This window comes from Saccostrea echinata, unplaced genomic scaffold (assembly GCF_033153115.1).
Source record: "Saccostrea echinata isolate AGI-Se365-2 ecotype Australia unplaced genomic scaffold, CSIRO_AGI_Sech_v1 ptg000054l, whole genome shotgun sequence".
Taxonomy (NCBI): Eukaryota; Metazoa; Mollusca; class Bivalvia; order Ostreida; family Ostreidae; genus Saccostrea; species Saccostrea echinata.
Genome location: NW_026889803.1, coordinates 18059243 through 18077300, shown reverse-complemented (window position 1 = coordinate 18077300; position 18058 = coordinate 18059243). Strand labels below are relative to the sequence as shown.

General features: G+C 31.5%; 1 protein-coding gene across 1 annotated transcript; it reads right to left on the bottom strand.

The window, feature by feature from the left end:
* Positions 1-2655: 2655 nt before the first annotated feature.
* LOC133172533 (low-density lipoprotein receptor-related protein 12-like) lies at positions 2656-16209 on the bottom strand. The gene is made up of 11 exons (XM_061307442.1): positions 15938-16209; positions 13591-13638; positions 12253-12382; positions 10548-10744; positions 9745-9882; positions 9258-9413; positions 8702-9052; positions 8437-8556; positions 7495-7608; positions 7048-7173; positions 2656-6892 (listed from the first exon to the last, which is right to left on the bottom strand). Exons 1-11 carry the CDS (start codon positions 15957-15959, stop codon positions 6678-6680), a joined length of 1617 nt encoding a protein of 538 aa, XP_061163426.1. The 5' UTR covers positions 15960-16209; the 3' UTR covers positions 2656-6677.
* Between the last annotated feature and the right edge of the window lie 1849 nt (positions 16210-18058).

Here is an 18058-nt window from a genome sequence, read left to right as displayed (position 1 = left end):
CTAAGATTCTATATTGTGCTTAGAGTTATACAACAGGATTTTAGAGGTGAAATATTGGAGCTAAACATCGAAAAGCAGGATTGGTTTAATATTCTGGAAATGGATCCTCAGATAAGTTATATATATGGGAGAGGTCTTGTTTCCAAAATAGTTTCCTCTAATTTTAGACCGGTCGACCTTGGAAATTTATCATCGACTGATAAAAGTACAGGGATTCTCATTTTTACCTATCATCATTTAGATTTTAGTTACACTGATAACTTTATTTAAAATACCATAGAATAAGGAGTTTAGCTTTACTGATCAGAAATCAGAAGAGCTTATGCGATAGTAAGGTGTCCGTCTGTAAACAAGTTTTCAAAATGCTACGCCTCCCACAGTTTTGGTCTGATTTCAAACTCCTGACACACAAGTAGATTATGCTTATATTAAGATACATAATCTTGTATATCGGGTTTTGATTTCGATGAATGGTGTGTTGCTATGGTTACTAAAAAAAGAAATTCCTGTGAAATACTTTCAAAAAGCTACTCCTGCTACAGTTTTGGTCTGATTTCAATATATTTTGTCACACAAGTAGATCACACTAAGATATATAATTCTATATATCGGTTTTTGATTTCAAAGACCGACCGCGATGATGTCATGGTTACTGAAAATAGAATTTTCTATGAAATATTTTCAAAATGCTACTCCTCCTATAGTTTTGTATTGATTTCGTATTAATTGGAACATAAGTAGACTACACTAAGATACAAAATTTGTTTATTGTTTTTAAGATTTTGATGAAGGTGGTGCCATGGTTATTAAAAACAGAAAATTCCGTGAAATACTTTCAAAATGGTACTCCACCTAGAGTTTTGATCTGATTTCAATATAACTTGGCACACCAGTAGACTACACTAAGATACATAATTCTGTTTGTTGGTTTTTGATTTCCTTGAATGATACGTGGTGCCATGGTTATTAAAATAGAAATTTCAAAACCCTACTACTCCAACAATTTTGGTCTGATTCTAATATAACTTGGCACACAACTAGACTACACTGAGATACATAATATTATTGTCTATACTGTTTTTATTTATTTTGAACAATGTCGCCATGGTTACTAAAAATAAAAAAAAAATCTGTAACATTCTTTCAAAAGGCTTCTCCTCCTACAGTTTTAGTCTGATTGCAATAATCTTACCTCAAAAAAGACTAAACCAAAGATCATTATTTTATTTGTTGCTGTTGCAAAGTTTTAACTCCAAGTGCTACTTTTCTCTTCTTTTGTTATAAGACCGTGTCTGGTGTCCGTCTATCCATTTGTAGACTTTTAACATTTTCGACACGAAGTATCCTTGCAATTTGGAGAGTCAGATTGTTAAAATGAAGGACCACGTCCTCTTGCAAAAAGGGGAAGAGGTGTTAATTAAGAAATAGTAAAAGTTTTGTGGGGTCATTTAAAAATCTTCATAAGAACCAGTGTGTTAGAAAAAATTAAACATGTGCTGAAATAGTGTATATTCAATTGTCCCCTGGGGTAGGATGGGTCCACAAAAGCAAAATAATGCGAATCATGTCGCGTTGAGCAATTTTTGGTTTGCCAGAGATTTCTTTTCAGGGCCCTTCTGTGAAAAGGCACTCAGTAATCCCTTGAACTCCTTTGAAACTGCTTTGGGCACATCATGTTATTAAATAGGTACGTGTTACTGGATACTCCATGGAAGTTTTCTAGAAAGTTCTATTTTTTTTTTAAATATGTTAAAAATGTATTAATTTGAACTCTACAAAAAGGGGGTAAGAAATTGTGATTCACATTGTTAGCCTAGCAGGATCCTCATACCACTGACCTCTCTTGATCTTCGAATGATTATATTATGCACAAAAATATCAGATCTTTTTGTCTCAATACCAGACATTTATATATAAAAATTATTTTAAAGTCTACCTGACCATAAAACTTACAATAGAAGTATTTTTTAATATACATCTTTTATAATTTTTTATTCAAAATACCTATCTTTTTATCTAAATTATTTACGGCAATTAATTATCATATGTGAGTAATAAAGGGTAATGAGTTCTCTAATTCACTTGCTCACAATAACCAGACACTTCGTGTTTAATATATGATCAACTGAGCCCTGTCCTATCTCCATAATGGTTTTCCTCTAACCCTGGGGCCAAGAATTTTACAATTTGTAGGAAAAGATGTTTAATTAAAAATCATCTTTTAAAATTTTGTTAGAAAAATTAAGGAAATTCATTTAAAATCACAGTAAAATTTATCATGATATTTATGAAAAAAATTGTGATATACTGGAATACAAATTTTTGGTGATACCCATCCCTACCCCCATCATAAGCTTTGTTTTTTCAAAATTATCTCCCCTTGAAAATACGATTACATCCTCATTTGAATTCTATTTATAAGATAATGTGTCATATCAAATTGGTTGAAATTAGCCAGTAGGTTCTTAATATAGATGTAGAAAAAAAGTTTACAGATCCAAACATTTTACAACAGATGTGACTCAGACTGAATGCTGAACACTTCCTGATCAGATAAGTTTACAACTGTATATGAAACTTTACTTGGATCAAATGAGCTTTGTACAATGTAATGTAATGTGAGATGAAAAAGACATAAGCACTCTGACAAGGAAGTAAGTTGTTTTAACATTCTAATTTATTCATATCAACACTCAAAATAAGTATGTTTACATTGGTTCCTCTTTATCTGAAACAGATGTAAACAAGATAGAAGAGCTAACAATGACAATAAAACAAAACTTGATAGAGATATATGCAAAATGTAGACATTCTCAAGGAAAATCATAAAGAGTGATAAATTTAAATTACCAATTTCAAGTCTGCTTGGAAAAAATTAAAATAACATAAGTCTTGCATCCAGATAAAAAAAAATCTTTACTTCAAACAAGTTTTCCTTATTTCAAAGAAATGCATAAAGCATATTTTTTAAAAATATTTTTTTAAAATATCATTTTGAAGGTTCTCATATGAAAAGGAATTTATATATAAAGTTATACATTAACTTATAATGAACTCATAATTGAACTGACTTAATTTTTTTCCACTTTGGATGCAATGGCACTGCAATATTTTTAAAAGGTACCGGGTATTTATTTTCTGAGTCATTTCCATTCTTATTTCAGCAAGAACTGCTTTTTTTAGCAACAATAATCCTTTTTTTTATATAGATTCACATTTCAGCTATGGGTAACATGTTAACTCTGGCAAACTCTGTAACTGGTCAAACTGGAAAAAGGTTTAACAGTCCCCCCCCCCCCCCTTTTATGCAGACACAGAAAAGTTTTTAAGCAAAACATGACCTGACATTGCACAAATGCAATGCACCATGTAGTAAAACAAAACATACTATATAAGTTTCTTATTCATCACTCAAAAAAAAATTTGAAGCAAAACTGAAGTTAAAGTTGAACTCAACTCGTAAATAAGCATATGCCATATTAGATTTCCTATCTCCTATATCAGCACTGGGGAATATAAACCCTTTGCATTCATTACATCTGACTGCTTTAAGTTGGTCGCTGCGGTGTGTAGTAAGTGTATATCTCACATTGTCCTATTTGTGTAGCTTTTTTTTCATTGAAGGTGCATTTGTGTCTACTTCACGTTGCACTGCATTGACCTGTGCAGATGATATCTATTGTTGCACCCAAGTATATCACAATGATGATGATGGAGACGTTTGCTCAGGTAGAATCTGTGAAGCAAAATATATTGAACCCTGAACAAAGCTGAGGCTTATACATGTATAGTGGTTGGAAAACAACAGTCTTGAGAAAACTAATATGGTGGACAAGATAACTCTCCTGCTTTTAAGAGTCGTGTTCAGTTTTAAAAAAAATATCTGGAGTAAATCTGTGTAAAATGCTTTAAATGTAAACAAAATAGTAATATATATATTTCTGCAGCTGATATCAAAGCAAAGCAATACATCTAAAATGTACCGGACAACAACTTTTAAATTCTAGTATATTATTAATTTGGAATCAAATAAGTCCATTATTAATCATAATTCTAGAATCTTATGAAAATAAACAAACAACATATGAAACACGCTCTCACATCAACACATCAAAATAAGGTACACATATTTTCAAAGTATATAAATTGCAGCAGCTTTAATCATAATTTATATTTTTACTTCAGATCTGTTATTAATGAATACTATCCTCCGAATATTTAGTGGTACATGTACTTACAATTTCATTGTGGGTAAAAAAAGCAACAAAGGTTTCACTAAAGAACTTAATTTTATGATTGCAGTATCATACCTAAATTACTTGGAAGATATAGAAACTTGTGAAAATCATACACAAAGTTGATAAAAGAGAATTCGAAACAAGCAGTTCTCATGCTACATAGTATATTTTTTAAAAATTGCATATGAATATATTTATATCTTAACTGGCAACAGATGCATATTCATATACATGCATTTATAGCATTTTTCAGTTTTACTTGATGTAAAGGCTCAAAACATTTTTTTTAGTTTTACATTTTTAGTAGAAACATTATAGTTACTCCATGTTTAGCTTTTATAATAATATGATTAGCAAGCAACTTGGATTACTTTTGCAATAAAAAGGCAATTTATTACATGAATGTATCAAAGTTAACACATGATAATAATTAATAAAATTTTTGTTAGCAAAAACATGTACATGTATATACATGAGTGATTGCTGACCTCACAATAGTTTAGTTTAGGAATAAAGTTACAAAATGTTAGGCATTTTAAGTTTTGGCTATTAAATTTAAATTTATAATAAACACAAACGAAGCTGTCCTTGACATGCAAGACCAGATACTCAAAATTTCCTTTAACTCTAATCTTTGCCACTGTGTTTTCAAATTTAGGTCTGCCAAAATATGTCTGAAATATTGCTGGATCCGTCTTAAACAAAAACAATCAGTCAATCATATTTATGCATTGGTTTGTCGTGTTATCAAAAATATTTATTTTTACCATTTATACAACGCTGAAAGATATAGGAAGGTAGCCTTGCACACAAAATCTGAACTGTTACCTTTTTAAAAATAAGATAATACTAAAAGACCACATACATGTTTACATATCACCTGCTTTCAATTTCTCACACTGCAATTCAAGCATAAAATCTTTTGAAAAAAAAAAACTTCCATAGGAATAACAATTTCATTCCAAAATTTTGGAATGAATAAATTTATTTACAAATACTGAAACCTGTAAAATTAGTAATTAATGGTTTCACAGGCATGTATGCAATTTTTAACTCTGTTTATAACTGATATGCATTTCTTCCCAACTTTTTCACTTCATGAAATGCCTACAATTGAAAGCTGTTAGATACATATCTATTATATAAAACAACATGTAAAATGCCAGTCAATAACCTCACAGTAACAAGAAATGCGTAAAAATTATGCATCATATATTATTATAAATCGTATTACAATGTTATTGATTGTAATAAATAACTGATACAGACTTTTTGCAATATCTAATCAATTTTAACTCTAAAATCAGAAAGAAAACAAAATTTTTATCACCAAATTTCAAAAATTTTTCAAAATTTACATACATGTATTATGATCAATCAATCTTAAATTAACATCATACATGTATATAAGTGAATAGTTCTAACTGCATTAACTTGCAACAACCTTACCAATGCATGTATTTCTTGCACACTTAAAACCTGAAAAATTACAGTTTACAAAACAATTGATTAAAAATGTAAAAATTGATTTTATTAGAATGAGACTCTTTAATACATATTAATAGTGCATATCTATATAAAAAAAAAAAGACAACCATGTTATAAAATATAGGTGCATGTAATATTTTAATAACATTTTACTTATAATTTGATAGATCAAGCGCTAACTAAGGTTTGAAAATTTGATATGCATCAAACAGATTCAGAATTAGTGAAATCCCCCCAGGGATTTTCGGATCCAGTAGAATCCAATGAGCCTGCAGAATTATGTCTGCCTCTATCCACACTTCCCTGGTTTTGACCATTTTCTGGAATAAATAAAGCACATGTGGAATTGGATGGAGGGTTTTCTAGGGGAGTAAGAGCACTGCTTATGTCCCTTGGTTTATTTTTATCCTCCTCTTGAGGAGGTTCGACACTATCACAGGAAGCTATGGTGGTGTTATCTAGACTACTGATGTCAGGACCAGTAGTGGGACTGTTTATTGGAATACTTGATGAACTTTGACCTTCTTCTACCTCCTTTCCAGGAGAGCTCCTTCTATGGAATTGAGCTGATATCCCAGTGTCCTCTGAAAAATGAACTCTGACTGAGTCAGCAGTGGGTGATCCCAGTTCACTTTCTGAATCTGAAGAACTGTCACTAGTAATGAGAGCAGTTCTGGAGGAATGCCTTCCGATGTTAGAATGTGTACTGTTCACTGTTTGTTCTCCAGCTACAGTACTCACTGTGTCAGATATATTAGCACCACTTTCACCTATGTTCTCTTCATTTATGTTTTGTGTAGGATTAGTACTTGTTTCTGTGTTGAGATTAGGAGGATTACCTCTGCGTCCATTTCTCCTCCTCTGACGCCTTGACCTTCGATCAGATGACCTTGACCCTTGTTCTGACTGATTAATCCTTTCCATGTACTCTCTTCTAGCCTCCTCATAAGGTCATGAGGTCAACATGGCCTCATGGTATGGTGGAGGAGCCCTTCTCCTCATGAATTCTGCATACACTCGAGACAGAGGAGTTTCATGTCGAGGACCATGAAGTTGCTGCTGTCTTAAATTATACAACTTACAAGTGCAACCTAGTGCAACCACCAAAAGCAACCCACAGATAAGAGATCCAGAGACAGCTGCAATGATGATTAAATTGGTCGTCTCTGAAATCAAACAGTATATGTGTATTTATAGCTTTCCATTGATGTTTAAAATTGAACTATCAATGAGCCTTATATACCAAAGTAATATGACTGGAAAATGACTTAAGTATCTATAGAATCGTATCTTTTGTATTTACAGATGAATTTCTACTTACTGCCACAGTTGATTTCATCACTTTGATCTCCACAATCATCTGTTTTATCACAGATCCAAGCCTCATAAATACAGTTCTTGTTCTGACACAAGAATGTTCCATTATGTGAACCACACTGTTGTGGAGCTGTAGGTATGAGTAATTTAATTAAAAAACTATTGGGTTAATCTGGACATGATTAAATATAAATGCTATGGGTTTTATTAATTACTCTGTTAATTTACATATTTTACATAAAATGAACATCTGATAATAATAAGTAAATATCGCTACTATTTCAAAGTAAAAATAACTTTTCAAGTTTGATAAATACAGAAGTAGAAATTGGTGTCTCTGTATGAAGAATCCCATCAGACAACAGGACATACATGTAAACCTCTGATGCATGTAGTTATGTGCATAAATTGAACAGGTCTAAAAAAATAAAATTCTAAAATATCTACTTACAGCAATTCTTTTCATCCATTTTGTTGGTACAGAATCCCACTCCGTTACAGCGATGACTTTTTGGGTAACACTGAGAACTGCCGGAACCACAGCTATACAGCACATTACAGTTTCCTGTTTAGGGAGAGTTTCAAAATTGTATATATCATATTATACTTTTTAATGTGCAATACATGGCAACATAAACATTTCAGAAACAGTGCATCAAAGTATTAGTTTAAAAATAACAACCCTAACTCTGTTATTAACATTCCCAACTCAGTGAAAATAAGTAAATATATATTGCAGAATCCTAGTGATTCTTAACATAATGCCCTAGCCATAAGTTAATTACTAGGAGGGGTGGAAGAAGGGGTCTGAAAGGGATTCCCCTTAGCCATTTTTAAAAAATAAATGTACATCATTTTGATTCAGTCTTGTTCTGGAAGTCATTTTTACAAATATTTAAAAATAAAACAACCAATATCTACCAGCATTACTTTGAACAAATAAATAATGAATTTAATTTTTTTTTCAAAAAGTGGTATTTTTTCTTTTTTCTTTTAAAGGGAGAGCAATGCATCTTCCCTTCTGATGACCTTGTAAGTTTTACACAATACCATAAGACTTTAAAGCAAATTCAAAATGACTTGTAGTGGCTAAGTTTAATCATCTCCCCTTATAAGGGCACAAAGTCCATTATTTTAACAAGTCTATACTAAGTTACTTTGTGGTAAGTTTGGTTGGAAGGAACTGATCCAGTGATTCTGAATGAACAGACAGGTGAATGTCAAAAAAAAAATGATCAAAGGAGATCACCTTAGCCTTCAGCTCAGATGAGTAGCCCCCCCCCCCCCCTTACATTAGATTACATATAGCCAGATGGGCATACAGTAACTAAATTCTATTAGGCGATAAAATGATTGCATGAAAATTGTTAAATAACTAAAAATTATGCCTCACCACAATGAAGTTCATCTCCACCCTTCTCCTTGCAATCCCAAATGCCATTGCACTTCTCATTTGCATCAAAGCAGTCATCTTCACCATTGCTACATCGAATTTGATTTTTAAGGCAAAATCCTATTTAGAAAAGACAAAAATACATATTTGTTGTACAAAGGAAAAAAAAAATATTTGTGTTTATGGAACAAAAACATATTACTTCAACACACATATACTTTATTGAATTTTCAAATATATATGGAAGTAATGTATCTTTTCTCACCCTTTTTTTGATAAGAAAAATTAAAGCCTTTCTCAGAAAAGCTGTTATCTGAATGGAAAACAATAGTCATCCAGTTTGAGGTAGATTCTAATTTGGAAGGCGGAACTACATCCCCATAAAATGTGCCCAAAACTTGATCATTTGCTTCGTCCTTTCCATCATACACTGTGACGTAATCTGTATTGTCGTTAGGTTGAACAGCAAAATCAAGAAGCCTCAACTGAATCCGATCTGTGGGATTCTGCATGTGAATCGTCCATTTACAGTCCATGTGAGGAGGGTAGTCTCTAGGGTACAGGGGTGATGTGATATATCCAACCTCACTGTGAATGTGTTTATTACAGTTTATACCTGCAAAACAAGTAAAAATTGTTATCTTTCTATAATTATTTGATTAAATAATTGATTTTGAACGTCCCCCTGCATATAGCACTGTACTACATGTACATGTATTAACAATTAAGAGATAAGAATTATAAAATCACAACACCAACTGAGCACTTACATTTCTTTTTATTATACAGTTAGTATAAACAATGCTCTAAGGGAAACTTACTACAGTTCTTTTCATCTAGCCCTCCATAGCAATCTGGAGCACCATCACACTTCTTAGCTTTTGGTAGGCAAATTAAACCTTCACTCAAATTTGAATAACATGGAAAAAATTCTTCTCCACAATCAATTGAGGGGGGTGCTGTAGGCATTGCAGTGGCTGAAAATTAAAAAAAAAGAAAGAAACATTACCTCACAGCTGTTTTCATAAAATGCATTTCATTTTTCAACTTGAAATATTTTTATAAAAACTTTTCTTTTGGGCTTACACCTTCTGGGAGGAGAAAAATTCATATGTATAATACAATTATATAATTTTTTTTCAATTGTTCACTTTGGGACTTGCACATTAAAGAAACCACAACATTCATATTTATTTAAGCAGACAGAAGTTTATCTTCTCTTTCTTATCAGGAATACAATCCCCCCTCCAAGTTCTAGAATACAATCCCCATTCCAATTTAAGGAACACATCCTGCTTCCCAGCTTACCTGAGTGACATAATTCATCATATTCATCACTTCTGTCACCACATTCATCCAGGCCATTACACACCCAGTTATCTAGTATACATTTTCCATTCTTACAATGGAACTGATCTTGCTTACAGAATTTTGCTTGAGGGAGACCTGTAAAACAAAAGAACTTTTAAATAGCATATGCATAACACTTTCAATAAAATAGTAAATATCCATCAACTGGAAGTACAATATGAACAAGATATAAGATAGTTTATATAAGATAAGATATATGATTGTTTCAGAAAGTTGGTTGAGGAAAATTTTAACTATTGTAATTTTTTCCCCAGTTGTTTTAAATTCTATAGTATTCATCTAAGAAATGGCATTAAAAAAAAATTACATGTATTATTTTAAAACTTCTTCAAGAATTTCAATACAGGTTGGTCACATGATCAAATACATGTACCATAAAGCCCAACAGAATGGTTTATCCCTGTCCAACAGAAATTTAAAAGCGATACCTTTTTTTATACTTTAATGTGTTTACATTTGAAACTGTATCATAATAATATTTGTGTGGTTATAATCTCTAACCCATGAAATGAAGTTTTTCAAAAACCAATGGTATAACTTGAATCTGTTGAATGCACATTCGACTTCATGACGTCACTGAGAAATTACATTAACCATTTGTGACATATTACAATAAATTTGTGATGAACCTGTATTTATGAAGAGATTGATACACATGGATCAAATAGTGTGATGTAAGAGAAAACATTTGCAAATGCAAACATAGGTCTAAGACTTATATACAGGTATATGTTACATACCTCTTATATAGTTTATTTGAAATCCTTTTCCAGACATTATACTATCACTGTTAAACTTTAACCAAACATGAGACATGTTTGAAATGTACACTAATTTTCTGTTTTTTCCACAGTACTGTTGTAGTGGATCTGGTCCGATGGTTAAGGAGTCTCTGTTACATGTTGAATCGTCTCCCACCTCTATGTCTAAGTATATGCTGTAACAATTAAAAATCGAGAATGAATTTAGAATGGCTCAAACCTTTATATTCCTCTCTTGTAATAAATAATATTACTGTAATTTAAGTGATCATACTAGATACTGAAAAGATACATAAATCAACACACTCAAAAGAGCTAAGTTCACTTTATGCTTAAAATGGCCCTGTCCTTATATCAATTAATTGACTATCACCCTTTGTCCCACATCATATATCAAAATAAAGTAGAGACTTTGTTCTTTCATTTCCTATAACAAAATTTCCTTTTGAGGATCCAGGTATTGGATAACAGGCTTTGAGAAAATGCAATGTTCTTGAATTTTGCAGAAAACATGTGTATTTGACTATCTTCAGCAAAGAATTAAAATATGAGCACAGCCCACGATCCAAAAATTAAAACATGTTTTATGATCTTCAGAAACAGATCTTTCTTTATGTAATTGCATATTTTGGATCAGAGATTGTGCTCTATATGAAATATCGAAAAAATACTTCAATTTTGGGCCATTTTTAAAGGAATTTACAGGATATGGGGAAAATGACACATTTTATGACGTCATAATGCAATGACTAGAGAGAAAATTACGTCATGTTCAATAGATACATGGTCACCAAGGGTCCAAGTGATAAATACTGCATTTTCAACCAAAACTGAGCAGTTTTGATTTTTCAGAAATTCTCAGGGCCAAAAAAGGCCCTAAGTGGCTCTTGCTCTTTAGCACTATCTTCCTCAAAATTTATTAGCGTAATAAAAATTAGCCTATTCAGAACCAGCTTCTATATGCATTATTTAATATTTATATTAATCATATGTTAGTGTGTGTACTTAAATTAGAGGACAAGAAGCAGATGAGAGGTGCTCAAATATGAAAGAAGTATGTTTACAGTATGCAAAATCTTCATTTAAAAACTTTGTTCTTCAAAAGTCTACATATGCAATATGTTTACGTTTTCAGAACATTTTGAATATATATTTTATAATCATGCATAGCAATTAACCAGTATTTTAGAGACTCGGCCAGTAAATTCTTCCTCAAGAGTTGTATATAAGCTTATAATCATACAGTAAATCATGTAATTTTTATTCTCTAGAACTTTATTTTTTGTGTAATTTTGCAAGACAGTCTGCTTGCAAAAATTCATTCTCACGTATATTTTCATGAGTATTAAGTTAGATTAATGTGTAAAACGGTATCCAGAATTCATGAAAATTTTGTCTTCCTAATAAATACCAAACACCTGTCTTGCAAAAATAGCGTCACACAAATTTGGTGACCTACATTATTTCTAAGATGGTTTCCTTGTGCTACTCTGTTCTGTAATTTTTGGAGCTGATGCTTTTTTTCCGTAAAACTGAAAGTTGCACAAATCTGAATATAGAGCCATGCTGTCAGTATATACACTTATAAGTTTTTTCCATGCAGAGTGTCTTTGTCTTTGAGTCTCTGGAGGCTGAATCAACAACTTAATCCACTCAACTGCTCAATCTGACTATATAAACCTACCTTAAGGTAATTATCTCCCCTTTCCTAGCAGTGATGTACCATTGTGCACACCAGTTAGGAGGATAGCCAACAGGAAAATTTTGGGATGTAATTCTTTCTGTTTCTTCTTTGTATTCATCATGAAAACATTCTGTCAATGTATATATTGATCACAAATTAATCTTTTTAATAAATGAACAAAAATGAAAAAAATGTCACTGTGTGTCTCAAAATAATACCCCTTTGCAATACTCCTCTCCTTTTTTTTTGAAGATTATAAATATATGGTCATATTTGTTTTACAACTTCTATATCATGTATTATTCATTATCTATTGGTAATTTTTTCCTGTCTGAGAAGTATAAACAGGACACATTTTATTGAGAAAACTCATACTGTCCACATAAACTGTGCAGTATTTAACTCTGTCTTATTCTGTATTGTAGTTTGATTTTGCTAATCGTTGATAAAAGAAAATATGGTAGCACTTACTTCAACATGTTTAATGAATATATTTATTTATTTTATAGAGGTAATTTAAATATAATGGGGGTTCAAGTACTAAGTGATTAAGCATTTTTTTTTTAATCCTTAAACTTATTGTATTGACAAAGCAAAAATGTGATGAATAAGCATGTCGTTTGATAAATTAATGCATTCTTGTATTTCATACAATGGGTATCAAAAATGGGGCATACCTTTTAAAAACATTTTTAATGTTCAAATTATACATATATGTATGTCTATAAGGACAGACTTGTTATGTATACAAATGTCAATATACATTTTTAAATAAAAGAAATGTGCACTTCTCAAATACAAAGGAATATTCTTCCTTATTACACACAATAAACATTTAAAGGACATTTGTGATTACTCAAATTTGTTTCTTCCTTTTTTAAATCATTTGCATTCTGAGATTAAATTGTATACATCATTGAACATGAACATGTACCTCCTTGAAATGATAAGCCACTTAGCCATCCCATGAAAGCATTTGATACAAAATCAAAAATTGCATTTGCAATTGAATTCTACATACATGATAAAAGTACAGTCATATAGGTTGAATGAGAAACCCATATGCAACAATAGGCATATCAATAAAACGAATTTGAACCCATCTAAATACTTCGTGATTGTGAGTTCTAAGATCCGACAGAAAAATTTTTGAAGTGATGTAGAGTAATGTTACCGTTACTACTGCATGTTTGTGTATTAGTAGCATGGACATGATGGACAAGAAACATTTGAATGTACATAATTTTCAGAGGTTGTTTGTTTAACAAAATCATAAAACTTAATATCTTCTTTGATAAGCAATAAATAGATATTTCAGCGTTCTACTCTGTAACTCACCCTCTGCTTGGGATGATGTCAGGATGGAAAAAGACAACACACAAAATCCTGAAATGACAAAATACTTTTGTTACCTATTTCACAAAAATAAGCAGCAAACATTAAAAAAAGCCCATTTGACTTGGTTCTTTCAAATAGGGGTCATTTTATAAAGCTACAATTAGTTTTTACATCATCTAGTATTTTAGAAATTTCAACATTTGAATTTAATGATATTTTGTTTGTTCTTTGGAGAAAAAGAACAACTGAAATAGTTTAGTCAGCTTAAAGTTGAGCATCATCCATGTAAATCAAGAAACACCTCAATAAATACATGTATAAAAAATGTGTCCCTAAATCACAGATAAAGATAAATCTTCTTCAAAATATCAAATATCTATACCATATAATAATAATATAAATACAGGCTTTTAAATTTATCAGAGTTTTATCCTTTTAAAAATTTCAGTGGAAATATGAAACTACTTTCCCTTCCTTTCTTTCATTACCTATAAAATAAGTGGATCAAATTCTGCATATAAACACAAATATCAGATAATCATCTTTCTTTCTGAACTTTTATCTAATCTCACCAGCTGCTCACACAAGGACACATAGAAAATGTAGAAACTGTGCATGAAAATTCAAAACCATACTTAATAACTAACAATTATGAGTGAACTACTTAAACACAATCTGAGCAAGTACTGCCAAGAAAGTTGAAAGGGAAAGAATTCAACATTTTTTTTCCCAAATTCTAACACCCAAAACTCTTTTAGTGTCTGTATCTCTATAATGTGATGATAACAACTATAACAAGTGGCTAGCACATGTCTCACATGGGACATTCAATTTGTATAAAGTTTAAATTTATCATATTAGATGGATGTTAGTGTATAATGATGGGCTAGAGCCCTACATAGCCAACTGAACAGCTGACCTCAGCAGTCCCCCTCCATGACAGGGGACATCCATAACAAATTGACAGATTTGAGACAAACAATGAATAAATAGAGACAATATGATGTGTGTGTCAGTAAGATGGGTTCGACCACCAGTGGACAAATTAATAGCTCAGTTGGTAGAGCACTTGGAGATTCAGGGGGCCCTGATAGAATCTCAGTCTGGTCCATCTCAGTTTTCTCCTCCCCCATTACATTGGTGCCATGCCATGCTCTGGAAGTGACAGATGAAAGACCTGCCAGGGAAGAGCCTGGGATGGTGTCTTTGGGGGCAAAGACCTTTAAGGAGAGACGAATGTGGTGGTTAAACAGGTTCAATTGCCTGTGGCCAAATACTAGTATCTCAGTTGGTAGAGCACTTGACTGGAGATTAAGAGGACCTGGGTTCAAATTCTGGTCAGTTCCATTGCAGTTTTCTCCTCTCCCATTACATGTGCATATCTTTAACTTCATTACAATGAAAGATAAATTATTCATAGAAAGTGGGTAAAAGCAGGGACCTATATACTAACGGGATAGGCAACTCCTTCAGCGCCATGTTTATTTACCCAAAACAGCACATACAACACTGCAAGTTTCTCAAACTACTTTTTTCCCCCGTAAAAAGCTTGTTTTCTGATTAATGTAATCTGTTCTTTTTGTGTATCGGAATGGATATTTAATAAATTTTAAAGCACATATTATAAAATAATTGAGATATTAAGTAAACAACCACCAAAATCGGCGATTTCTCAGAAATACAGCCGATCAGGGGCACGCACTGATTTTTAAATAAACGTAATTACTTCTAAGATAAGGAGTAAAAACGGTGCTTATAACAAATCTTGAATAATTTTTTGATAGATAAATTAAGATTTTATTCTGAAATATTTGATAGCAAAAGAGATATATTTAATTAAAATTGACTTACGAAATCACGCAACTTATGAGGTATCGCGAGACTTGCCTATCCCGTATATAGGTCCCTGGTAAAAGTACATAAATTATTGTATTATTAGTCGGTAAGTTACATTGATGGAAGACACCACTTCTTAACACATGGCATTAAAAAAAATAATTCTGAATCATTTAATATTAATGGGTGATAATGGCAATACCTAGAATGTTGAAATACCAAAACAATCATCCACTGGATCTTTTGAAAATTTAGGAAAAATTCTGAGGTTAAGCTTAATAAGATGCGGACCTTTTGAAAATTTAGGAAAAATTCTGAGGTTAAGCTTATTAAGATATGTAATGTTCGGTCGTGTATTTTTTATATTTCATATGTCATAAGCTGCAAGTGTAATCAGCTGATCAATCACTCATATACTAATATCATACATTCTGACCTCAAACAACAAAGAAAAAAAAACAACTTAACACATTTCCTTACAAAAACAATTTACAAAATAAATGAAAATTACCAAACAGCTTTGACAATTCCATCCTGTACACCTCACATCCGTGTTTCTTCGGTGCACATTATATTTTTATATGGTAATTACTCTTAATAACCTTGTCCTTTAATGTCATTTTCCAGACAACCTTGTTGTGAATCTTTGTTGAAATACTAGTAGTTATATCCATTTAAACAAACAAACAAATATCTACATTGTTTTTGATTTGATTTCATACTAAATTGACATTATCGTCAACAAACAGTTCTCTCTCCCCTTCTCTCTTGTCAGCCATACTACTTCCGTGTATAATATTCTTCCGGTTTATTGTGACGTTAACAGAGGGACCATATCAAAATTGGTTCTCGATAGACATGTAAGGTGGGGGGGGGGGGTAAAAAATACACGGTGCCGATTCAATATCGTTTTTAACTAGATACCAATTTTAATTCCCATTTCATTGGACATCTAATTATTTCAAACATTCATATAATATTGAGTTTGGTATTAAGTTACTCTAAACATTCCAAAAATGATTTCTGAAGTAATTGCCAGTTATAAAACATATCAATATGTATAAGAAATGGATCACTTTTTGAATAGTTGTTATTAGAATTGACAAAAATGTTACAAATCCCAATTAATAAATGTTTTAAAAAATGAAAAGGTGCTGCGCTTCCATGTGCATATATGATAAGTCCCCCACCCCTACGTACCCCACCCCGTAGGTTCTCTAGATTGTCTTTTCCCCCTTCATAGCCAGGCTTCGAAAGTATGTATATATTTGAAATATATAAAATTTCATTACAAAAGTATATGTCAACAATATTAATGTCATATTCTGTTCCTCTGACTTAACTGCAAATAAAAATTGCCATGATTGTGGGAAAATTGAAACAGAAAAAAAGAAAGAAACACGTGTATGTATAGATACCTATCATAGAGAGTCGTGGTAACATGGGTGTAATATTGTTGCCATCCCTTTTCTCGAAATAGGATCTCAACAATTTTATACCTACCCACCCGCTTTTTTCCTATTAGCGAATATTTGCAAGTATCAAATCATTTTTTATCTTAATATTCCCGAAAAAAAAAAAAAAAAACATAGTGATGGGTTTAAAAATTTATTACTCGGTATAAATACAACAAAGGGGGCAAACATTCCACAGCTGTGTAGTGTCTTTGTAACATACATGTATGCATCATTTTTAGCACAGTATATTTACAATTTGAAACACGCGCAATTTGCAAGTCAGATAATATAAGTAAATATATATAAATGTGTCTAAATCAAATTTTTCAGTATGTTGTCGATTCAGATTGAGTATGTTATCAATATTTAGGGTAAATGTAGCAAGTTAAAATATTAAATTTAACAATAATTGACTTTCAAATGAAATTCTAAAATCCAGATTAACATGTTTTGTTCTCCTAGTTTCGGTTCATGAATTTTTGAATTTAAGTTCGAAAAACCTGACATGCTGGCAGATATGAAGATACTACATGTATCAAAAGGAATTACAAGCAAAGATATTCCATGTAAATTGTGTTTCAGAGGTGGTTGTTTTAACTTTTATAAAGCATATTTATAAAGATCATAAAATGCTCATTTTTTCCTACTGTTTAGTTTAAGAAAAAATATTTAAATAATTTATTATTTATTAGACAATTAAGTTTAAATGCTTTATGTATAATTTTCTTAATTAAAGACAAAAGCATTCTAATATATTATAAAAATGCACACAATATCAGTATACCTTGCTGGTCAATATTTGACAGAAACCTAATAACATTATGAAAAGAATATTAGACATTTATCCCAGAAATCTCCAATACCAGAGTATCGATGTTATTCGATCATTTGCCGTCTGTCTTTTATTATACCGCTTTTATAATATGTATGCAAAAATATCGCGACCATTTCAATTTCAAACAAATGTGTATTGTTCTATTTTTTAAATAGTATGAAATCATTGAGATGAAAAGGTGAGATGACCTAGCTAATTTGGAAATATAACTTGCGGTTTAACATCTGACTGAGGTAATACGTTAATGGGCACGTCCGAAAGGGAACTGACCTGGATTCAACATATACAAGTTCTTTGTATTTTAATTTTGCACTTGTCAAATATGTGACCATGTTGACTT

What these genes read in the sequence shown, in the direction of transcription:
- LOC133172533 (XM_061307442.1), bottom strand. Translation starts at nt 15,959, where the DNA reads ATGGAATTGTCAAAGCTGTTTG. An exon ending in AATGGATGAAAAGAATTGCT is followed by an intron (nt 7,174 to 7,494) that starts GTAAGTAGATAT and finishes TCATACCTACAG; the next exon opens with CTCCACAACAGTGTGGTTCA. An exon ending in TGATGAAATCAACTGTGGCA is followed by an intron (nt 6,893 to 7,047) that starts GTAAGTAGAAAT and finishes GTTTGATTTCAG; the next exon opens with AGACGACCAATTTAATCATC.